Source organism: Magnusiomyces paraingens, assembly GCF_902498895.1.
Source record: "Magnusiomyces paraingens strain CBS 517.90 genome assembly, contig: contig3, whole genome shotgun sequence".
NCBI lineage: Eukaryota > Fungi > Ascomycota > Dipodascomycetes > Dipodascales > Dipodascaceae > Magnusiomyces > Magnusiomyces paraingens.
The window spans coordinates 4,749,242-4,773,230 of record NW_022474069.1 but is presented as its reverse complement, the minus strand read 5'-3'; the positions used below and the strand labels follow the sequence as shown (position 1 = coordinate 4,773,230).

Below are 23,989 nucleotides of genomic sequence, written 5' to 3'. Positions count from 1 at the left end.
TTTTTTTTGTTTCTTTTTTTCTTTTCCCCTTATTGTTTTTTCATATTCAATTCTTCCTATAAAAGACACTAAATATCTATTCCTTTTAAAATGTCCTCTAATACTAAAACCATTGTTGTTCTTGGTGGTGACCATGTTGGTCCTGAATGCACAAATGAAGCTGTCAAGGTGCTGAAGGCGATTGCTGAAGCTCGCCCCAATATCAAGTTTGATTTCCAGGAACACCTCATTGGTGGTGCCGCCATTGATGCCACCGGCAATCCTCTTCCTGATGAGACCCTTGAGGCCGCTAAGAAGGCTGATGCTGTTTTGCTTGGTGCCGTTGGTGGCCCTAAGTGGGGTACCGGCGCCGTCAGACCTGAGCAAGGTCTGCTGAAAATTAGAAAGGAGCTTAACCTTTACGCCAACCTTCGTCCTTGCAACTTCATTTCTGAATCTCTCTACGATCTTTCTCCCTTGAAGTCCGAAGTTGTCAAGGGTACTGACTTTGTCATTGTTCGTGAACTTGTCGGAGGTATTTACTTTGGCGAGCGTGAGGAAGACAATGGTTCTGGTAGAGCATGGGATACTGAGGCTTATTCGGTTGAGGAGGTTAAGAGATTGACAAGAATGGCTGCCTTTTTGGCTCTTCAATCTAACCCTCCTCTTCCTGTCTGGAGTTTAGATAAGGCTAACGTTCTTGCTTCGTCTCGTCTTTGGAGAAAGACTGTCACTGAAACCATTGAAAAGGAATTTCCTCAACTTACCCTGAAGCACCAGCTCATTGATTCCGCTGCTATGATCATGGTTAAGAGCCCCTCTTCTCTTAACGGTGTTTTGCTGACTACCAATATGTTTGGTGACATTCTTTCTGATGAGGCTTCTGTCATCCCTGGTTCTTTGGGTCTTCTCCCTTCAGCTTCTCTTGCTTCTCTCCCAGATAAGAACACTGCTTTCGGTCTTTACGAGCCCTGCCACGGTACTGCTCCTGATTTGCCTAAGAACAAGGTTAACCCCATCGCTACCATTCTTTCAGCTGCTATGATGCTTAAGCTTTCTCTTGACCTTAAGGAGGAAGGCGAAGCTGTTGAAAAGGCCGCCCGTATTGTTCTTGATAGTGGTATTAGAACTGGTGATCTGGGCGGTAAAAACAGTACCACTGAGGTTGGTGATGCCATTATTGCTGAGCTTAAGAAGCTTCTGTAATTGGACAATGTACATAAGTGATGTAAAATTATTTTTGTTAAAGGATTAAGAAAAAATTGAATTAATTGTGGCATTAATAACGATTCTACTTTTTTTATCTCTTTGGAGAAATTTATTGATACAACGGTCTCTAGGGTTACCGATAAGATAAGGAAACTTTGAAAAGGGGGGGGGGGGACATTCATAAAACTATTCACTTATGGTTTATTAGAATTTTTTTCTAGAGGTAATACTCAAAGTTGGTAAATACACAAAATCGTTCAAGATTCATAATTTGGTTAGAAAAGTAGTAAGGTAATTAAAACAGTGAACACTGCAGGTTGTGATGTTAGATACGTTTATGAAGTCAATTCAAATCCTTTAATTTTTTTTAATTTTGATATCTGTATGTATATTATGATTTACTGAGTCGCTTATTATCTAAATTTTAAATTTCAAATCATTAATCACTTTGTGTATAGAGGGCAAAAAAAACTGGAATCAAAAGGTGATTGTGAATAAAAACAAACAAAAGGTGATCGAGTTTGAGAAAAAAAATCTAATTGAAAAACCTTGTTTATTTAAAATAAAAAAAAATAAAGTAGGCAATTTGCTTCCAAATTTAATAAATTGATATTTATTTACCTTGATTTTGAAAATATTTTATTATTATAATCATGACTCGGAGTCATAATTGATTAAACGGATTTTTTAAAAAAAAAATAAAAAATAGAAAAAAAAAATTTATTTCTCAGTTAATTAAGCTTAATTTTATTAATTAGTAATAGAATATTGTCATATCCATTTTAAAGTTGGTTACTAAGTTTGTATATAAGCTTGATGGACCACCCAGGAAAAGGTTCAGTTATAACCACTATTTAAGGGATGTTTTCTAGAATTCTGATTCAAAAATAAATAAAGAGGCTCTTCAGCACGTGGTTACCATCTTATTCATAAGAAATGCTCAAAATGTATCAAAATGTTTAATATATATATATGTAAAAAAAATTTTTTAGAACTTTTAACATCAGAAAATAGGACCCTTTCCTTCAATTTTTTTTTTTTTTTTTTTTGCTCTCAATATGATTTCAAATAGTTACTATTAAAAAAAGGCTATTGTTTCTACTGTGAAACAGAAAATGAAAATGAAAATAAAAATGAAAAAAAATATCTTAAGATTTTAATGTTTTGTTTTGGGAACTGTTTACAAAAAGAAAAAAAAAAGAAATCTAAGAGCATATTTGCAAAGCAGTTGGTAAAACCCGTTATGCAGGAAACATCATTAATACTCAAACTTGAATGACAAAATTATTTTATAAAGTAAAGTGTTTCTTTCATTTTAATAAATTTGAAATCAATCAATCAATTTTTTTTTTTTTTGATATTTTGAACTTCTAACATTAATTGATTTGTTTTGAAAAAATTTAAATAAAAAAAATCTTAATTCATTATTGCTTTAACTTTTTAGAATTTTTGTTATTACTAAATTTAAAAGCAATTTTACTGTCAATTGTTATTGCTCTGAATTTCTCGTATTCAAATGCCGTTTTTTTTGCGGGCTTCTACGACTGAAGAAATATGCGCGCGCCAAAATTGAATAATAGTGTGTGTAAGTAAATGTAAGTAAAAATAGTTTTATGAACGGCTGAACAAGGAACGGCAGTGAGGAAAACTTTTTGGTAATTTAAGCTTACGTACTAGTACCAAGTTTATGTTAAATTTTTCTGAGGGGAAAGAGGGGCATCGAAGTAAAAGGAAGTCTCGAATTGTGATACAAAAAAGCAGGTATTACATGTAACAAAAAGTTGTTAGTAACTGCTAAAAAGGTTAATTTGATGCCAAGAATTCTTTTGCTAATTTTACATAATCTATTATTTTCCTTATTTCTACAGTACTACTGAATGAATTATTGATAAAATACAAAATTTAGAATTTTTTTAATTTAATTTGGCAGTCATGAAAGCTTGTAGATATGAGAGCAGTTTTTTTTGAATAGATTTTTTCTTCTAAAACTTTTCTAATAATTTTTTTTTAAACCAAGAGGAAATCCCAACGGCAATTTTTTGATGCCAAGAATATTGGAGGGTGAATATTTTGTTATGCTGAATGTCACGGGGATCAACGAAGCACCGTGACCTAAGTGGTTAGGGTTAAGTATACCCAGTGATGACATAACTTGAGAGGTATGACTGCCACCATAACTATCTGGGTAGCACAAACTATCTCAAAAGAAAATCAAATTTATCTTAAGATCAAAGGTGCGAAAAAAAAATAGTAATCAATTTTTTTTAAATTTTCTTAATTCAATAACTTAAGGATAGCACAGATGCTGATCAGCATTGTGATATAATTTCATAACTCTTGAATAAAAACAATCAAACAATTAATTCAATAACTTATTTATAACAAAAACGTCAAAATACACTGAGAACACAACACTCAGTTAATATCTTGCTTATTTTATTTTTTTTTTGAGGGAAAAAAAATGCTCCTGTTGTCTATTGCTCATGTGAACAGCAAGGGCATCAGTCTTAGAAATAATACACTCCACTGAAAACCTGAGTCTAATGACAAAGTGTCATTTTTTATGGCAAAGAAATTATGAAATTTAGTATCAGGAGTCATTGTAAATGACTCTGACTGATGCTTATTTTAATTTTTTTTTTTTTTTTCGATAGAAGAGTTCCGAAATAACCAGCTTGTTCTACCAAATACGTTCCCATCTGGCGGTATTTTTTATTAACAAAAAACACAATGTACGTGTCAGAATTTGTAGAGATGACATAAGCTCACCGATGCATAAAATTGCTGGGAGATTCTTTGATGGAAGGATTTTGTGGACACAATGATCTGAGAGCAAAAGAACCACAGATACAAACAAACTGGCAAGCTTACACGTGACTCAGGCCCATAATTGGCCTTGTCCTCGCGATCTCCCCCTCAAAAAGCTGGGGCGGGAGCCATCTGACAGCAAAACAGAGGGTTACACTGTTTAATTTTTAAATCATGGTTTGATTGTGCTTTTGCTTGGAGATTAAATTGACATGTAACAATGAAATCTCACGATTTGAAGTTTGATATATAAAGACTGAAGCTTCCCCAGTTTTTTTGTTTTTATTTTTCCTTTTCCTTTATTATCTTCAATCATATCGGTTTTACCTTATCAAGCACTTCACAACATCTATCGTTATACACTAGCTTTAGTTTTCCCTAAACTAAACAAACTTTCACGAAACACATAAACACATAAACACTCACAAAAAAATAACAACAAAAATGGTTGGCATTGGACGCGGCGGTTTCGGCAACAGAGTTGCTTCTCCTAAAATTTCTGCTAAGGAAGCTCCCGATTCTCCTGAAATGGAGGCTTGTTTAAGAGTTCCTTCTACACCTGCCCCTATCCAGCATTTTACTTCACCTAATCAAACTTTCAGAGCTGGCCGTGGTGGCTGGGGAAACAATATGCCTGTTACTAAGATGAATACTATGACTCCAACTGAGTACCTTAAGGAAGTTGAGCGTGCTACTGCAGAACCTTCTCGCTACAGTATTGGCCGTGGTGGTAGAGGCAATCTTGTTCAAAAAAACAAGAAAGAAGAAAACAACAGTGATAATCTTAAACCCATGTTTTCTCTCAGATCGCGAAGATCTATCAATGAAGAAGATGGCCTCTGGAGTCGTCTGAAAGTTACTTTGTCGAATTAAAATTTTAATTTGCCAAACACTTTACGACTTTATGACCACCTAATGACCTTTTACGATTCTGATTTTAAATTTATAAAAGTTTTTGTTTTTAAATTGTTTTGCTTTAATAGAATTTTTTCAAATTTCATTTTAAACTTTTACATTTCAAAAAATTTCCATATTTGGAAACATAAGCGTATTTCAAAATGTAATGGACTGGTAATTTTAATTTTTCATTGATTTTTTCTGGTAAGTGTCATTACAGACTTTTGTAACGTAATTACCAAGCCAAACTACTTCATGATGAATCAGATAAAACTTGACATTTGGATATCCAAAAGTTAAAAAATAAGACAAAATTGAAATCTAAATAGTTGTATAGTAATTAAAACCAGTTTCTCTAGCTCCAAAAAAAAAAAAAAATGATTAGTCGGTAGATTAAAGCTTTAAATCCCTTATTAATCTCTTAATGAATTTATTCCAATTGCAGAAACACACAAAATATCTAACCAGATCTTTTTTTTAATAAGATCCAAATACATTTATTTATTTTATATTCTCAGTTTTGATCTTCATACCGAAAAAAATATATCAGACGATATCATTTTGATTTGTGGGGATTTTGAATTCATAGCCGAAGCAAGTATTGGGAGGATCACCTTACGCTACCTCGGTACAGAAAGCCTAATCAGTCTTCTTTTTTTCACCCCGCAAAAATCTATAGAACCGCACAAGTAGACCCCCCTCTAAAGTCTGGTATAAAAGAACCTTCTTCTTTCCTAGTTTAATAGTTTATTATCCTTTTTATTTTTTTAATCATTAATCATTGTTATATATATTTTTTTTCTTTTAATTGTACTTCTTTCTTACTTTTTTGGTGTTTTTTTATACACAATGCTATCTGGAAACAAATCTTCGAATGTCGTGATCAACGACAAGAGTTTCAATACTGAAACAGAACCCCCACAGTTACTTAAACAAGAACGCGAAAATGTCCCTTTTACTGTCAGGGATATCACTCATTACTTGAATGGAAGTGTTGAACAGACTGAAATCCTAGAATATGCCATGCAGCGTGTTGAACGCGATCCTCTTTTTAACAATGATGCCTTTTATGATCTCACCAAGGACGAAATTCGTGAACTTTGTTTCAAAAGAGTTGCTAATTTGGCCAAGTACCTTTTGGATTCAAGAAAGGATGGGACAGATTTCCGCAGATACTTTGACGCTGTTAGTGTTGCTGACCCTGCTGCGGTTACAAGACTTGGTGTTTACACTGGTCTTTTTATGAACTCAATTGAAGGATCAGGAACCCCTGAGCAAATAAAATTCTGGTATTCTTTGGGTGCAAACGAATACAAGCGTTTTTACGGGTGCTTCGGTATGACAGAATTAGGTCATGGCTCCAACGTTGCTGGTATGGAAACGGAAGCAGTTTTTGATTCTGAAACAGACGAGTTCATCATCAACACGCCTAACCTCGCTGCCACTAAGTGGTGGATTGGTGGTGCTGCTCATTCCGCTACTCACTGTGTTTGTTTTGCTCGGATGATCATCAAGGGTAAGGATTACGGCATGAAATCTTTTGTTGTGCCTCTCAGAGACGTTGACTCCTTTAATCTTCTTCCTGGCATTGCCATTGGTGATATCGGTAAAAAGATGGGCCGTGACGGTGTCGATAATGGTTGGATCCAATTCACAAAAGTTCGCATTCCTCGCCAATTTCTTTTGATGAGATACACCAAGGTCGACAGAAGTGGTAATGTAACAGAACCCCCACTCAACCAGCTTGCATATGGTGCTCTTGTTTCTGCTCGTGTCAACATTGCAGTTGAATCCTTCAATACTGCTCGCCGATTTATCACAATAGCCATTCGTTATGCTGCCATCCGTCGCCAGTTTGCTTCTGTTCCTGGGCAGCCAGAAACCAAGATTCTTGATTATCCATTGCACCAGCGCCGATTGCTTCCACGCCTGGCTTTGACCTATGCCATGAATGCTGTTTCTATGGAGCTCCGTGATAACTATGACCGTATTAACAACAGTCTTTTGAATGTTAATCAAAATGACAAGGCTGCCTTGAAAAAAGCTGTTAATGACACTAAGGAGATCTTTGCTCTTTCTGCCGGTGTCAAGGCCTTTACTACATGGGCCACTGCCGATATTATTGATGAGTGCCGTCAAGCTTGCGGTGGCCATGGATACTCTGGCTACAATGGCTTTGGTCAAGGTTATGCTGATTGGGCTGTTCAGTGTACCTGGGATGGTGATAACAATGTTTTGGTTTTGTCTATGGGCCGTGCCCTTATTCAGGCTGCTTGCGATGCTAAGCGAAGTAAGCCTGTTGGTGAACCTTTTGAATACCTGTCTAGACATGGCCAGCTCAAAAGTTCCAAGCTTGGAAGCAGAAAAATTGACTCCCCTGAAGTTATTGTGGAAGCTTGGGAGGCTGCAGCTGCTAATGCTTTGATTAGCTCTTCAGAAATTTACGAGGAGGAGCTGGCCAAGGTCAAGGGAAATGTGGCCCAGGCTATGGAGGCTGCATCTCAGCAGCGTTTCGAGTCTGCTCGTATTCACACAAGACTTTACCATGTTACTGCGTTTTTCAACCGCATTAAAAACAGTTCGAGCAGTGGCATTAAGCCTGTTCTAACCGACCTTGCCATTCTGTTTGGTCTTTGGGCTATTGAGAAGGATGCTGCTCTTTTCTTGACGTCGGGCTTTCTTTCAGCCCAGGACATTAAGAATATCACCAAGCTTGTTGACGTTTATAACCTCAAGATTCGCAACTACGCCATTCCTTTGACCGATGCCTTCAACTTGTCTGACTACTACATCAACTCTCCGATTGGAAACTATGATGGTGATGTTTACAAGAACTATTTCAATAAGGTTGTTCGAAGAAACCCTGGTTATGATGCCAAGGCACCTTACTACGAGTCAGTAGCTAAACCTTTCATCCAAAGATCGGACGAGCCTAAGCTGGATCTTTCAGTGCTTGATGAGTAGACATTAAAAAATAAAATTGCTTTAATTTTGTGATGTAAAAAAAAATAAAAAAAATACCTTATACAAAATTTCAATTTTCTTTCGGTTTATTATTAATCTTTTTTTCTCCGCAGGAAAAAACTCGGGAATATTTTTTTTTATATTTTTGTTAGTTTTAATCTTTTTTATCAGACTTTTTATTTGACTCAATTTTAATAACCCTCAAGTTTGTTCTTCCTTTATTTATTATTGTTTTTCTTTTGCTTAGTTCTTTTTATACACTTCTATAAACTTTGTTAATCATGGAGAAGTTACCAAAATCAATAAAGTCTATATTTTCCAATCAAGGCTCTGTAGAGAAGACATCTCAAAATCCGTCTTCGCCCACATTTGGGGCCCTTTCAAAAAAATCACTCAGTGGCCTTATCAAGTCCCATCTTCCTATGAGCGGAAGCTCTGGATCACCGCCAGTTTTCCCAGTCAGTGATGTGGAATCAGCATCTCCAAGAAGCTCGGAGCTTAACGAAACCTCCCCGACAGCTTCCCCAATTATTCCAACATTAACGCCGTTATCTTTAAACCCACCAAATATCTCGTTTTCAATAACTGCCAACGATAATAATGAACTAAACGAACCGTCAAAATATGAAGAGGGGGGTTCCAAGGATTCGTTTTCAGATTCCGATGATCATGACGAAGACCAAGACCAAGACGTGACTAAAAAAATAAAAAATCCATCTGTTGCAAGAGTTCACTCCCACATGAGCCACGCTGATGCTCAATCTATAATTGGTGGCATTTCTATTGATGAAGATAGCATTGTAGCCGAAGAACACACACACATTCACGATCCTGCAAGCAATAGAAATACATTTTCATTCTCTCTTCCATTCAGCAACCCGCTGGCTGGGTTTAAGCTTCCTTCTTTTTTCTCCAATCAACCTCAAGATGATGAAGCAAACATTTCATCTCGTGAAAATTATCTGACTGCTCAACATGAAATCGGGGATTTGTTGCACCGTCAAATGTCTGTGACATCGCTCCAAGAAGATTTGGCTTATAATACAGTTAAGGAACAAGATAATTCTCGGTTACGAGCAGTTAAACGGGCATTGACACCTAGTATAATTTCTTCAAATAAACCCTCCGAGCCTTTGTTGACGGATTTCAAAGGTACCATTGTAATTATGGGGGGATATCGTGGCTCTATTTTGAGAGATAAGTCGACTGGTCGACGAGTATGGATACCTCTTAAAGCTGGGTTTAACCTTCGAAAAATTGATTTGACTGTAGGAATCAATGATGAAGACGAATATGAAATGGAGAATAAAATATACCCCGATGGAATGCTTACTCATATAGGCCCTGTGGATATTGCTCGAAAACTCATTAAGCGACTTCGCGCAATCCCTGATTGCCAAGTATATGAATTTGGTTATGACTGGCGTCTTTCATGTGACATTATTAGCGAAAAGCTAACGACTTTTATAAAGGAATTGCCTTCCCCGCCAATTATTATCGCTCATAGCATGGGTGGGTTAATTGCTCATCATGCAATGAACAAAGACCCTACTATTGTTAGAGGAATACTTTATGCTGGAAGTCCTTCCCAATGTCCCAATATTTTAGGTCCCTTGAGAAATGGTGACTCCATTTTACTTTCTTCCAAGATTTTGACGGCACAAGTAAACTTTTTGATGCGTTCTTCTTATGTTTTTTTGCCATTGAGCGGAAGATGTTTTGTTAATAAAAAGGATCATAGAATCAAGTACGATTTAGATTTTTTCGATGTCAATACTTGGATTCGCTACGAGTTGAGTCCCCTGGTAACTCCTTCGCGAAAAGACTTGCCAAAAAATGTTGAAGAAAAAGGCAAGAATTCATTTCATCCTGGTCACAAGAGAACTCAATCGGATTCTTTCATAGCTCCAGATCAGTTGCATATTTCATATGATGATGCTGTGAGATATCTCGATCGTACGTTAAAGCGCACCAAAAAGTTTTTAAAGGAATTAGAGTTTGAAGAGTCCAAGGCTCATCTTTACCCCCCTCTTGCATGCTTATACAGTTACTGTGTCCCAACACTTAAGGGAGCTTTGGTTGACTCTAAAGAAGATATTAGTACAGACACTTATGAAAACTTTTTGTTTGGGCCTGGTGATGGTGTTGTTTACTACAAGTGGGTAATGCCGGAGCCAATGGGATTTGAAGTTGTTGCCAAAATCCCAACCGAAAACGGGCATGTATCGCTTTTGACTGATGTGGATGCAGTACTGCGAGCTCTTGATGCAATTCTCAAAAACGAAAAAGAACGCAAATCACGACCCGAGTCGGCAGAAACTACTAGCAAGGTTCCTGGAAGTCCCGGTGATTAGATAGTATATTTAAATAAAAAAAAATAAACAGAAATAGAAACAGACAATAAATTACTCTTCCTCCATGACTTCATATAACACCTCTATCCATAAGCTGCATCCAATACATTGTACAGTAATTGAATTTGAGGCCAGGCCGTTTTTCTCGAGATCCTGCTCGTTGAGAATGTATCCTTCTGATTCCCCACAGCGACAGCTACGCGTCCATGTGCAAGTTTCTGAAACGCCATCGGGACCAATCTCAACGCGGCAATTCATGTCGTCCAAATCAATTTGGTCCGAAGCAGCTCGGGGTGTAGTAAGAACGGTTCCGTTTCCACCAATCCGCAGCTGGGAATTATAATCTTTACGGCGCTCTGCATTAGACAGAATCCGGTATGCTGTCTTAATAGCAGGAATGGTAATTCCCGAGTTATCGTCAACGATGGTAAAAGACATGTTTTCTTCGTCGGGACCAGCGCCGTGGCCTTGTTCCCGCTGTAGTTGTTTGTCCGGGTGGTGAGCTAACAACGCTGAATGGTAGCCCTGTTTTATTTCTGCAAAAGTAACGGCTTCATAATCGGCACAAGACTGTCGCAAGATTCCCAGAATTTCATAGAGGTTCAAGGCAACGGTGTCGGACATTGTTGGGCGGGTTATCTAATGAATCTGAAGAGAGGGAAAAAAAAAAAAAAAAATTCAACTCTTCGTCACATGAACAGGTAAGGGTTAGTGCACGGCTAATAAAATTTTTTTTTTTTTTGTGACTTTACAATCGCGATTTTACTTGAAATTTTTTTTTTTTTTTTTTTTTTGGGCGAAAATTTTCAAAGTGCGTTTATAGAGGGGGGACAACCTAATAGCTCACAAACAAACAACATGCCAGCAGAAATTAAAGACAAGAAACGAAAAAGATCAGATGATTTACTTCCTGAAGTAACTACGGTCCCTATTTCAGCAAGCCATCTCGACACAGTGGGTCCCCATGCTGTAGAGGTCAACACTCTGGCTATTGGAGCTTTTGGGTCTGTGACCTTACCGGAATCGTTGCACCTGGACGTTTACCGAGAAAAGAAACCCGACGGAAGTAATGAGCGCATTTTGTTACACGGTGAGACTGCAGCAATGGACTACGAAGGAGTTACCAGTGTCGTTCAAAGTGGGAAAAAGAGCAGCTCGTCGCGCAAGGAAGCTGGCGCTGATACATCATCATCTACATCACAGTACTTTGTTGCAGTATATGACCCTAGCACAAAGTCTGCGGAACTTTACCGCGCACCTTATTTTGATGTGAACCCTGTGGTGCGTGTTAAGCGTGTGTACAAGGGGCCCAAAGTCAAGAGCGCAAGCGCAGAAACAACAAACACGGAAATGCGTACCACACTGGGCCATGCGTTTGGTACACGCAAGGCACAGAAGCTGCTGCGCAGTCGGGAGCTCAATCAAATCGACTCGTCGGTGCTGTCAGACATTAGGGAGGACATTGTGGATAGTGTCAAGTCGTCAACAGACACATTGCCAACTCAGGAACAGGTCAAGGAGACCAACGAGAAGGAGCGCCTTATCCCGCCCTGCTTCGAAAATGCAACTACACCTTCGGAGGTTTACCCCATCGAAAGCATCATCCCTCCGAAAGAATGGCAGCAGCTGCATGTGGATGACATTCTTGCTGCGACCGAGCAGGATGCGCGTACCGCGCTGCTGCCATTCCAGACGGAGTACGCAGCGTCCCGGCTGGCGCGCCACCAGGAGCTAGATGCGACAGACTCGGGCGATGTCAATTTTGTCAAGACTGTGTACTATTTGTCATTCCTGTTAGGTGTATACAAGAACCGCCGGGCCAAGAAGAAAGTTGCTCTTGCCGAGAAACTGCAGTTCCCTCCCGATGCGCTCGTTGGCGGGGCACTTGCACGCTTCTCCAGCTCCTATAACGCTAAGTCGCGCGATGGGCGATTTGTCATGGATGGCGGTAGTGAGCTTAAGCTTATTGCGTATATTGCTGCGCTGGCGCTGCGCATCGACGGGTACATGCTCGAGGTGCTGCCTTTGGCCAACGAGCTTAACGTCAAGCCCTCTAAGCTACAAGAGATTCTAACTGCCATGGGCTGTGGAATTAAGGTGGCGACATCTGCTCAGGCCGAAGCACTTAAGCTCAGCAAGGGCGTTGCTGCAAACTACAAGATGGCTACTCTTACGGTGCCATTCAAACTCCCGGATGGCATTAAGCGTCGTGGTGGGCCGCCTAGACGTTAAATAGGTTGAATAGAAATAAAATCACGTGTATTTGGACAGAAAGGGTGTTTGGTAAACAAAAATTTTGTCAAATTAAAAAAAAAAAAAATTGAACAACACGCATCCAACTTCTTCAATTTTCAAAACTAAACAAATAAAACAACCATATACTACAATGACTGAAGAAAATATTGATGTGTAAGTGATCAGAATTATTAATTGATGGATTTGGTTTAGGCTGACTGTTTTAGAACCAAAGTGTGGACTGTTCTCGACACGCTTTCCGATCAACAAGAAGCCATCGACAAGGAAGTCTGTAAGTAATTTATAAATAGTTAATCCTCTATATTATCGCTTTTCTAACTCATGGATGGGATCTAATATATAGCTGCCTATAACACAAAGAAACTACAGCCTTATTACGCTGCCAGACGAAGCAAGCTGCTAGAGATTCCTGACTTTTGGTCGTATGCTGTGCGGGGATCTGCGGAGCTTTTGGACCAGTACAGCACCGCTGAGGATATCAGTCTTTTAATGTCGCTCAAAGACCTTTACGTGGAGTACGGAAATGAGAAGCCTGATGATTTTACGATTGAGTTCGTGTTCCATCCAAACAAGTACCTAGATGACGAGAGCTTGACGCTTCGCAAAGCCTTCACGTACCGCACCAAGAAGACCACCAAAACGTCTTCCAAGGATGATGACGATGAGGATGACGAGGATAATAAGGATGATGAAGGAGAAGAAAAAGAGCCTTGGTACTTGCAGCTGCTTGAGAAGGCAAGCGATCGTGCGCTCCAAAAGGACAACAAGGTACATGTCTCCGAACCTGTTACCATTAAGTGGAAGAAGGGTCAGAACCTGACCAAGTTGACCGGAACTGGCATTAACTCGTTGTTTGGCTGGTTCGGTTATGTGGGCGAAGGTCCCGGCGACTTTCCCTCGGGTGAAGATCTCACCCGCATCATTGTGGAACAGTTATTCCCCTTTGCTACAGAGTACTATCTGGAAGGTGTCAAGGACCAAGCCCAGGTCGAGGCTGAGTATGATCTTGACGAAGATGAGGAGGAGGATATTGGCGACGACGACGCAGATGAGATTAAAAACAAGAAAAAGCACTCAGAGAGTGAAGACGAGGAAGATGAACCTTCTAAGAAGAAAATCAAGACCAAGTAAGGACATTCATTATATATTATATAAACATCTATTAATTCAAAATGTACTAAAAGGGCATAACATCGTAAGGGGTGTGTGTGTGTGTGTATGTTTTTTGAGGGGGTGTGCAATTTTTTTTTTTCTAGGTACTGTGATGCTGCTCATCATCGTCTAGTCCAATGTCAGACTCGTCATCACCCAGCAGCTCGTCTTCGGCAGCTGCCACGACGCTGTAATCGTTCCCGCGGGCAAGCGACCGACGGCTCGTGAACCGGCGCGAGCGCTTGAATTTGTTTTGAACAGTGCGCACCAGGCTGCGGAAAAAGTCGGGCACCACTGATACAACTGCAATGACAGCTGCAACAGAGACAACAAAGGCATTGATGAATATATTCTGGTTCTCTTCCTCTTCACCCAAACGAATCTGGCCGTAGCGCTTGGAGAAATGATCCCACATAATGTATCCAATAACTGCAGTCATGCCAATGGGCAAAACAATCACCAGGAATAATCCAAAGCCGTGCAGCCCACGATGTTTCTTTTCAAACTCCTTTTCTCGTCCAGGGCAGGGCTTAGCTTCAACCTTATCAAACTCGCGGCCACCTTCGCAAGTACTAAGAGGAATGCGACGGTAGCCAGTCGGGATCCAGTATTCTATGGTGCCAGGCATTTCTGTGCAAATAAGAGAATGGTCAGGTGGGGTATAACCAGAAACCAAATGGCAGGCGCCATCGACGCCAGGCTCATAATTGAAATCACATTCATAATCTTGACGGCCACAAGTACAGTTACGTACGTCTTGGTAGGGCTTGAGAAGCGAGCGGCCAACAAAACAGTCACGACCCTTGATCTTACGGTAGTACTGGGTCTCGTGACCAAACAAGCAATTGTCGGCTTGGAAGGGGTGTGAAGGGGTCCACAAATCAAAATCATCATTATTTGGGTTGTTCTCATCCAAAACGCAGCTTCGACTAAAAATCGAGGAAAAGTCGAGTTGAATCGTTAAGGAACGTTCACCACGACTAAGAGGTGGACGGCCAACAAGCAAAAACTTAAGAGAATTATCAGAGGGAACAGTGACAATATCTTCAACACGAACAAGATCATCACTGAACTTGTACTCTTGCCAAGTTGTCCCTTCATCAATAGTGTAGTAAATTATATTGGTATTGTCACGGCCATTCACAATAACAATGATAGAACCTTGGTCACCAAATTCCCACATGTAGGCGCCCTTTCTGATTTCTTTCCAGGTGATGCCACCATCCTTGGTAAAGAAGGTGTTGCCATTGTGGAGAGGGGTAAGGTATTCACCAACATTACCAATAGCAAGCATCATACCAACAGCTGAGCCGGAAGAAAAGGTATCTCTATAATCAACACGCTCAGTGTAACCGTGAACGTTGAGAGAACAGCGATTAAGTGAAGAGCCTGGACACTTATATCTATTGCCCTCAGAATCATAGATAGGGGGACGAATGTAAGCCCACTCACCACCGTCATTGTGGGTAATTTTAGTTTTGAGTTTCTTTCTTGAACCTTGGAAGGCCTCTTCAGGGTTTTCAACAACATTAACTATAGCAACACCTTCAAGGCCAATCATCTTTTCAAAATCAACAAAGCCTTCTTCGTTACGGTTGACAAGATCCAAAGAAGAAATGTAGTCAGTACCATTGGAGTTTGACTTGAGAATAGTACCAAATTCGGATCCTGCGCGAGAGCTTGTGGTGACGTGAAGGAAAATTGAGTGGGTAATTGACTCAAGAATTGTGTAAGCTTGTTGCTTGCCAATCTTAAAGTTTGATGGGAATCTAACTTCAGCATAACTCGTGCCGTCAACAGAAACATAAGCATTAAGAGATTCTCCATCATCCTTAACAGTAGCCACAATGAGGAACTCATGTTCTAGAGCAAACCCAATAATATCAATAAAAGGTGTCTCATAGGTTTCAAAAAAATCAACGGAAGTAATGAGTTTGTTTTTGATATGGCCATCCTGAGAAGTATAAAGGCGCTCACAAAAGATGCGGCGGTCAGACTCTGATGCTTCAAGGCCATTTGCAAACAAGCAACGACGGACATTTTCTTGAAGAAGGTTCCAGCGCTCACCACCGGAGCGAGAATAATAGGCGACGGTGTGGCATGTGGGGGAAAATGGGTTTTCGCAGCCAATCTCACCGGCCCAAATAATCCAGTTAGCATTTTTCTCACTAAAAGTGAGGTAGGGGATGCCCATATTGTTGCGCTGAGCCGGAGTACGGAAAGTCTTCCAATTGTGGCCACGATCAGTAGAGTAAATTACTTCTTCAGCAGTGGTAATGAGGTAGACTTGGTTCGCAAAATAGGGGTTAGTGTAGATTGAAATGATTTCCTTATCGGTCGGAACCTTTTCCCACTGGAAGCCATGGCTGTGACTGATAAAGACTTTATTTTCGTCAGTTCTCAAAAGAACGGTTTCTTCAGCATGGAAATTTTGGTCAGTCTTAAGATAAACATAGTCGAGAATCTTGCCTGAAAAGTCGGTGATCTTAGAGCGAACGCCGCGGAAGTCAGGGTCATTATGGTTGCTGTCATCATCTCCACCATGGTCAGCGTTTGGATCAGCAAGGGTACCATCACAATTCTTCAAAACTGGCTTATCAATGCTGACACCACCATCACGGCGAACACAATTATTTCCTGGAATAAGAACGTAACCACTTTTCCCTGTGTATGTCTTGGACTTGCCTTCAGGGCACAAGCCTTTGTCTTCGACAAAGGCATCAGTGGGGACACAAGTACCATCAGATCTCTTGACAAAGTTGTAATCACACTCAAAGTCAGCACGAGTGCAAACACAAGTTTCTTCAAGAGCGGTTTGCTCATTGTACTTGTTACCAACGTAGCACTTGGCTTCATTTTTCTTACGCCAAAAGTATTGTTTATGGCCCATGATGCAAGAGGGATTGGTTCTGTCTTCCCAACGGGCATACCATTTTTCAAAGTCGGCTGTACCATCTTCTTTGAGTTCACATTGGCGGGGGAAAATGCCGTCAAAGTCAATGGAGTAAACAGCAAACTTATCCTTATTGTCGCTAGGTTTGCCCATAAGAATGAACTGGAGAGAAGTGGAATCCTGAGTGGTAAAGAGGTACTTTGGCTTAAAGTCAGTTCCCAAGCTAAAGTCTTTCCAAGAGATACCACGGTCAAGAGAGTAAGACATTGTGTTGCTGCTACCTTCATCATTGATGGCGACCATAACGTTACCAGAGTCACCAAACTCATACTTGTGGGCATCAGAGCGGGAACGGATCCAAGTAAGACCAGAGTCATGCGAAACGTACATGTCGCCATCGTCATAGGCACTGAGGCTGGTTCCTGTGTTACCAATACCAGCAATTACTCCGGGGGAAGGAGAAGAAAATATTCTACCGACATTGTTTTTGTCAGAGATGGAGTGAAGATTGAGGCCACAAGACTCGTCACCCTTACACTCGGAATCGTCAACAGAAAGATAGCTCCAAGTACGGCCATCGTCATAAGAAATTTTAGTACGGAGAGGGGGTTTGCCATTGCTGTCAGGTTTGTCCCAGTTGGAAACAACATTTGCAATGAGGATACCGTCCACATTTTCAAGCTTTTCAAAGTCGACAAAGCCACGGGAGTTGCGGTATGTGTGTTCCAAAGTTTTTGTGAAATAAGTACCGTTTGAGTTTGAAATGTAAAAGTCGCCACTCATGTCCGAGCCGTCCTTGAGAACATCAATGTGGAGAGAATGTGTGCTGGATTCGAGAATGGTGATTGAAAACTGTGTGAAAGAGCCGTCGTGATCCAAAAACTCAGCTTCATCCCAGGTTTTGCCATCGAGGGAGACGAGAAGAGAAACATATTTGTTGTTCTTGTGCTTGGCAGAGGCCACGAGAAACTTGGAGGCTACACCGAGACCGACAACGCCGCGAATATTTTCGCCATCAAGACGAGCATACTCACGGGTTTTGAACCAGTCGGATGAAAGAACAACACGTCGATTGCTAGGGAGATTATTATTAGGTTCAAGCTCTGAGTTGACCGAGCAGACAACGGTGTTTTCATTTCCGGCAGTAAAGTATTTGTTAGCCTGGAGAAAGAGACATTGGTGAGCAGCAATCAAATGCTTTGGAGGGTTTGCAAAGTTGTCAGTGGTATATGAAAACTTGGTTATACACTGGCCCTCATAAAACGCATCGTCAGAGCAGTCAATACCAGCATAAAGAACAAAATCGGACTTGGAGCCATGGAAAAGAAAAGCGGAGCCTTGAGGAGAAGGTCTAAGAGGAGCTTCAATTGTAAACCAAGAATCGCCACGATCTTTGGTACCATAGTGGGTTTTACCGGAAGTAACAACGTAAGCGCGGTTCTTGTCAGAAGGGTGAGTGATGATGTTGGTAATGGGGTCCGAGTTCCCAAGATCGACGGTAGTCCAAGACTTTCCATCGTCTCTAGATTTTCTAAGCTGAGAGCCTTGTTCATCGAGATAGAGAAGATTCTAAAGAGCAACTGTGTTAAACCATGTGGATTTTTTTTTTAAGTGAATTGAGCAAATTATCATTATCTTTTAAGACAATGGTGAACTTACCGGGCTATCTTCAAAGTATACAAAAGTACTTGGTGCCGAGTCAAAAAGAGACTTTGTGATTTCTGGCAAGGCGAAGACCTTTGAGCCGAGTGAGAACGCGGCCAGGACGCCTACCAGGATGGGAGAAGGTGAGAATCGCATTGAGTGGCGAGAATTTTTTGAATGATGATTGAAAAGCTGTCAGTTGTATTAATAGTGATTGTGTGATAATAATTAAACTGGGATGGTGGTAATGCGTAAAAGACGCGCAGCTAAATGTTCTATAAAAAGTATTGGGAAGGGACGATTTTTGTAGAACTATGCTGTAAAAAAGAAGACGATTAGAACCAGGTGATTCTTTTTAAAAAAAAATAAAATAAAAAAGAAGAAGAAGAGCAAGTGAAACCACGATTTCTTTTTTGATTTAAGAAATAAAAAAAAAAAAGGTTTGCTGGCTATTAAAAAGGAAGGAAGGAAATCAACTGGAGCCTGTGATTTTTATGAAAGTAGCGGCTACGTAAGTTACTTATTTAGAGAGTTAAAGGCTGGAGCAAAAAAAAAAAAAAAAAGAAAGAGTGTGGGTGGTCACGGGATTCGAGGGTATGGGTTAAAGCGGGGTATGCTTTTTAAAAGTAATATAGGTATGTGTAGTTTTGTTTAAACGAGCAGTAACATAATATAGAAAGGACTTAGAAAAAAAAATAAAGGGAAAAAAATCAACTAACCGATCAAATAAATATTAAAAAAAATTGAATGATTGGAAATATAAGAAAATGAATGTTCAGTTTGGATTATTAAAAAAAAAAAAAAAAAAAAAGGAAAAGAAAAGAAAAGGAAAGAAAGAAAGAAAGAAATGGAGATTTTTATTTTTCAGAAAAGGATTTTGTCTAGTTTAAAAGGTGTGTCCAGATCAGATAATTTTGAGATTCTCTCGACCAATCATATCTAAAATAGTCATCTAACCCTTTCCCGAAAGGATTAATTTGCTGGTTTGTTGACAATTTAGGGATCTATGTTTTTTTTTTATTAAAAAAAACTTTTTTACAGTGATTGCATTTATCATATGAGAAATGCATATGTAATCTTTCATTTGTAAATATTAATTTTTTTGGATAAGCCATAAAAAAATGGCTTTCTTAACGATATGAACGAGTTTTCCTTCTGTTTCTTAGGAGCCATTCTCACCTGTCCCAATTAAGTAATTCTTTTGCTGATTGATCGGAAAGCTCTTGGCCAAGCGTTCCATCTATATATTTCTTAATTAAGTTACAGAGCCTTGATGTGAGGTTAAAATCAGGTGATATGTTACAAATAATTGTGTAATGATTTTTTTTAATATTAATCAACATATGATTTCAATTTAACTCTCATAACAAAAGAAATTACATGCCCTTCCATCTTCTGACTCAAGGCCGCCATTAATCCTTAAATGCAAAACTTCATCCCATTTTGGGTGATTTACGCCATCAAAAAATTAGAATTTCATCACAAATATAAATACAAAAGAAAAAAGAACTATCAGTTTTTAATTTTTTTTTTCTAATTACCATATACCTCATCTTTATTTATTTTATGGACCACTTATACTTATACTCTATTCAAAACAACTATGCCTGGTAATCTCAACGTCAAAAAGTCATGGCATCCTGGATTGCTTAAGAACCAGGCTGCAGTGTGGCAACGTGAACAAGACGCTTTGGCGGAGCGCAAAAAGATTTTGGAACGTCAAAAGGAAATTCGCCAGGAGCGAGAGCGCAATGAGCTACTTGCATTACAAGAAGCAGCCACTGGACAAAAACGAATTCAACGGATGGAGTGGATGTATTCCGGGGTATCTTCGGCTGGTGGATCTGGGAAAGCAGCTGATGAAGAAGAAGAAGCAGAAGATTATTTATTGGGCAAGCGAAGAATCGATGAAATGTTTCGAAGAGAAGAAGAAGAAAACAGTGTTAAAAGAGATAAGGTGGCGGAACGATTTGCGGCTGTTGGCGGGGATAAAGAGGATGTGGTGAAGGATTTAGGCCAAAAGGACCGAGAGGATCCTATGACTGCCGTACGGATGAGGCAGCAACGGCCGGTGGTCAATGGTGGTGGCAGTGGTGGTGGCAGTGGTGGTGGCAGTGGTGGTGGCAGTGGCGATAAGTCCAGAAGGTCCTCACAACAGGATTCGAGAGAGACAGGACGATATGAGGAATCTCGGTCTCGGCGGTATGAGAAATCTCGGTCTAAATATTCTGATGAGTCTCGATTATCAAGGCATTCTAAAGATTATTCTGATAGACACAGTCACAGCAGCAGTCACCGGCCTCGGCGGGATCGCAGTGTCAGTCCACAGCGGGGAGGGTCCGGTTCTAGACGGAGCCGTGACAGAAGCGCGAGTCCGCGAGTACGAAGAAGTCATTCAAGACGTGAATATGATGATTACTACGACAGAAAAAGTCACCGGGGTTCTAGTCCATCTCAACGAGAAAAAGAACGGAAAAAATATTCACGACATGATTCGAGCACTAGCCCCCGAAGACACCGAAGGGAATATTCTCGCAGTAGTCCTAGCCCACCTTTGCCATCCGGGGTTTCTGGTAACAGACGGCATGAGAAATTGTTTTTGGGGAATGGGAAGAAGAGTGATAGAATGACGGAAGAGGAACGTGAAAGGCGGTTACGCGAAATGCAAGAGGATGCTAAGACAATGGAACAAGCGCGGGCATTGCGGGTAGATGCTGCACGGGCTGCAGATAAAGAAGAAGAGCAACGAGAGGCTCGTCAACGGTCTAATGCGGGAAGTGGAGGGTCTCAGTTTTTGACCAGTACAAGAAGCAGCCTTTTAGATAGGTAAGTTCAAAAAAGAAAGAAGAAGAAATAGTTTTAAAAAAAAACAAAACAAAATACATTATCACATTAAGAGTCTAAAAACAAAACAAAACAAAACAAGGAGTACATTCCTAGCACCTTCCTAATCATCACGGGTCATTAAATAAAAGAGTTTTTCTGTATGCTTAGTAGTCGTTATCATAATCAAAGAAAGAGGAGAAAAAAAATTTTTTTTTTCCGTTTCCTTCAAAATTTCTCTTATCACCATTTACTTCTCAGCGGCCCACTGATAGAAGAAAGGTACCTAGAAGCACGAATGACGCGGACGCCAACGTGAAGAGAGCCATAGTTGCCCGTGTCTATAGTTGTGACAAAGCCCGAGAGGGCAGTCCATGCGTTTGTGAGGTCTTGTTCTGGGACACGGATCCAGACCTGGGGTTTTGGGGTTGCATCATCGTCCTCTTGGGCGTTTTGCTGGTCAAGTGCAATGACAGAGGATTCTCGACGTGAGCGGTAGTAATGAGCGATAGAGCATGGGACGGTTGTGGAAGAGGTATCGGAGCCATTATCTGAGAGGTCTGATAGGCTTGAGAGGCTACCGTTTGAGGGCAGATACCTACGGTGGGGTCTCCTGCTGTGAACGTTTAGAGTTGAGCGAGAGGTTGAAGGGACAATGACACTTTTTGTGCGTTTGTAAACATGTTGAGGATTGATGATATGGATGATATCAGCTTGAATGGCTTCACCTGAGAGGCCCATGTAGTGGGAGAGGGCTTTTGTGACAATGATTTTCCAGCAAATCATGTCAAGGTCGATATGTTTATGGGAGCGTTGGAGGTTTTGTGACGAAGGCATTGTGCTATTTGAGACGAGTTCTAAGTGAAGATATGCATAGTCTGTTGAAGAAGCAGCAAACGTTGAGGCTGAGGAAGTGGAAGAGGAAGATATCCGGTTGGGGATGTGCATTTTGAAAGATTCTGGGAGGACAAAGGGGGTAGTTGTATTTGAGTCTGATGAAAAGTTTGAGATTGAGGGTTTTGACGAGAGTGTTTTTGTAGAAGACATGATTTTGTTTGTTGGTAGATAAGCGGAGTAAGTATTAGCAGAAGTTGTGTTTGATATATGTACAAGTATTGTCAATGGAGTGGTAGGGTATTTATTTTATTTTTATTCGTGATAGAAAAAAAAATAAAATAAAAAAAATAAAATAAGCGGGAAACGCCGAGATTTTATACTTTTTTGGATGGTCTCAACCACCCGCTGTACACTAAAGTAATCACCAACAACCATTTTTTTTAGGCCACATGGCTACCCTCCACTCTTTAAAGAATCCCTTAAGGCATCAAATGGTCCAAGGTATTTCCATTTTTTATTTATTTATTTATTTTTGTTTTCAATTTAATTTAATTTAATTTTTTTTGATTTATATGGATGATGATTGAACTAAATATAACCATCTTGTTAGATAAAGAGATTTTAAACTCTTTTGTTTAAAAGGAACAAGTAGTTGCCTGAAATGGCTGTACGTCATAAAAAAAAAAAAAGATATCACTTGGGTCCTACATGGCACACACACACACACAAAGCCACGGCAAAAAAAAAAAAAAAAAAAGATTTGAGTAACCAGCAAATTTTCGTTGGTTTTTGGTAATCCAATTCAAGATATAGAAGATCTCCCTTTTATAATTCAAAAGAAGCTTATAAAATCTCTCTTTGATGATCTTGAAAATCTCCTCTTTAAATCTTTCATCAGCCACAAAAAAAAAAAAAAATATTACATGTCAAAGAAGAACGGGCTGCTGCGGCAAATTGAAAAATTTTTTTTTATTTTATTTTCGTTTGTTACTAGCAAATAGGAAAAAGACTCACTGTGGCTTGTGAATCAAATATTTTTTTCTAGAAAATATTGTGGCTTGTATTTCTATTTAAATGTGGCTGGTGGCTTACACTAAAACCATCCACCCCTTACCCTCTATGTGGCGTTTCTGCTCGTTTCATTAGAAACGGACCTTTCGGGACCTTCGGGACCTTCGGGTCTTTTAATTATTTTGGGTGCGTGTCAAGAGGCCTGAGTTTTTTTTTTTTTTTTTTCTCCGCTTAACTGAAATTTTCATTTAAGAAGTGTCTCCACAAAATAAAAACTTTCAAACTCACAGCAAAACCTTCTTTTTTCTTCGTTCGTAAAAATCCAATATTGAATAATGATTAATTATTAATAAATGCTTTGCATTCTTTTTTATCCATTGAATTACTGCTCAAACTGGTCACAAGACTTTCAAAGACTTTTTACTCTTCAGAAAAAAAATAAAAAACAAACACTCAAAGCCATTTTTAAAATAGTTTTCATCTCAGCTTTTTGTCTTTCTCTCTATCTTATTATAGCTGAGCCACCAATGAAACTTTAGCGCATTAATTGCAACACCCAAATATACAGAAACAACAACATCAGTTAACAAAAATGTTTTCTTCAATTCGGACAGATTTTCACTGGTTTCTCTTTTAAGGTAATTATTATTATCCTATGACAATTTCTACTAGACTTTCTTTTTCTTTTTCTTTTTTTTGTTCTTCTGGCTGTTTTGTTTATATTTACTTAAAGTCACCAAGACACTTGAAACTTTGCTTTTAAAATAAAAGATATACTGGTATATTAAGAAATATTTCAACATCCAACAAGACTTGTAGGTTTTTTTTTTTATCTTGTGACTAGAAGAAGGCTTAGAAAACTGACATGTACTAGCCTTACTGCTGTTCTTTTTTTGTTTGTCATGGTTCACTGCTAATAAAATACAGAATATTCATATTGCAGCTCATGATATCACCATATTGAATTTGTTTTCTTATCAATAGCAGCTAAGCATGTTCCTAAAAAAGTGCCTGAGAAATGCTTATAAATTCAGGAATCTAAGCCACGATGAACAGCCTAAAGATGGTGATGCAATAGATTAAAACACATAAATTTCTTTGAAACCTCTTTTTCTTAATTCCCTCTAAACAATGCAATTGTTATCAATGTGAAATTTATCAA

General features: G+C 39.5%; 10 protein-coding genes across 10 annotated transcripts; 7 read left to right on the top strand and 3 right to left on the bottom strand.

Moving 5' to 3' along the window:
• Nucleotides 1–90: 90 nt before the first annotated feature.
• Nucleotides 91–1,185, top strand: SAPINGB_P004768 (uncharacterized protein; the record flags this gene model as incomplete). Its single annotated transcript, XM_031999483.1, has 1 exon — nt 91–1,185. One exon carries the CDS (start codon nt 91–93, stop codon nt 1,183–1,185), a length of 1,095 nt encoding a protein of 364 aa, XP_031855374.1.
• A 3,255-nt stretch (nt 1,186–4,440) lies between these two features.
• On the top strand, nt 4,441–4,869 carry SAPINGB_P004767 (uncharacterized protein; the record flags this gene model as incomplete). Its single annotated transcript, XM_031999482.1, has 1 exon — nt 4,441–4,869. The coding sequence occupies one exon, from the start codon at nt 4,441–4,443 to the stop codon at nt 4,867–4,869; it is 429 nt and encodes a 142-aa protein (XP_031855373.1).
• Nucleotides 4,870–5,742: 873 nt separating this feature from the next.
• SAPINGB_P004766 (uncharacterized protein) lies at nt 5,743–7,857 on the top strand (the record flags this gene model as incomplete). The annotated part of the gene is made up of 1 exon (XM_031999481.1): nt 5,743–7,857. The coding sequence occupies one exon, from the start codon at nt 5,743–5,745 to the stop codon at nt 7,855–7,857; it is 2,115 nt and encodes a 704-aa protein (XP_031855372.1).
• Nucleotides 7,858–8,138: 281 nt separating this feature from the next.
• SAPINGB_P004765 (uncharacterized protein) lies at nt 8,139–10,211 on the top strand (the record flags this gene model as incomplete). Its single annotated transcript, XM_031999480.1, has 1 exon — nt 8,139–10,211. One exon carries the CDS (start codon nt 8,139–8,141, stop codon nt 10,209–10,211), a length of 2,073 nt encoding a protein of 690 aa, XP_031855371.1.
• Nucleotides 10,212–10,262: 51 nt separating this feature from the next.
• Nucleotides 10,263–10,835, bottom strand: SAPINGB_P004764 (uncharacterized protein; the record flags this gene model as incomplete). Its single annotated transcript, XM_031999479.1, has 1 exon — nt 10,263–10,835. One exon carries the CDS (start codon nt 10,833–10,835, stop codon nt 10,263–10,265), a length of 573 nt encoding a protein of 190 aa, XP_031855370.1.
• A 234-nt stretch (nt 10,836–11,069) lies between these two features.
• Nucleotides 11,070–12,443, top strand: SAPINGB_P004763 (uncharacterized protein; the record flags this gene model as incomplete). The annotated part of the gene is made up of 1 exon (XM_031999478.1): nt 11,070–12,443. The coding sequence occupies one exon, from the start codon at nt 11,070–11,072 to the stop codon at nt 12,441–12,443; it is 1,374 nt and encodes a 457-aa protein (XP_031855369.1).
• Nucleotides 12,444–12,597: 154 nt separating this feature from the next.
• Nucleotides 12,598–13,598, top strand: SAPINGB_P004762 (uncharacterized protein; the record flags this gene model as incomplete). Its single annotated transcript, XM_031999477.1, has 3 exons — nt 12,598–12,620; nt 12,674–12,738; nt 12,811–13,598. 3 exons carry the CDS (start codon nt 12,598–12,600, stop codon nt 13,596–13,598), a joined length of 876 nt encoding a protein of 291 aa, XP_031855368.1.
• A 121-nt stretch (nt 13,599–13,719) lies between these two features.
• On the bottom strand, nt 13,720–18,312 carry SAPINGB_P004761 (uncharacterized protein; the record flags this gene model as incomplete). The annotated part of the gene is made up of 2 exons (XM_031999476.1): nt 13,720–18,081; nt 18,172–18,312. 2 exons carry the CDS (start codon nt 18,310–18,312, stop codon nt 13,720–13,722), a joined length of 4,503 nt encoding a protein of 1,500 aa, XP_031855367.1.
• Nucleotides 18,313–19,759: 1,447 nt separating this feature from the next.
• Nucleotides 19,760–20,986, top strand: SAPINGB_P004760 (uncharacterized protein; the record flags this gene model as incomplete). The annotated part of the gene is made up of 1 exon (XM_031999475.1): nt 19,760–20,986. One exon carries the CDS (start codon nt 19,760–19,762, stop codon nt 20,984–20,986), a length of 1,227 nt encoding a protein of 408 aa, XP_031855366.1.
• A 236-nt stretch (nt 20,987–21,222) lies between these two features.
• SAPINGB_P004759 (uncharacterized protein) lies at nt 21,223–22,026 on the bottom strand (the record flags this gene model as incomplete). The annotated part of the gene is made up of 1 exon (XM_031999474.1): nt 21,223–22,026. The coding sequence occupies one exon, from the start codon at nt 22,024–22,026 to the stop codon at nt 21,223–21,225; it is 804 nt and encodes a 267-aa protein (XP_031855365.1).
• Nucleotides 22,027–23,989: the final 1,963 nt, after the last annotated feature.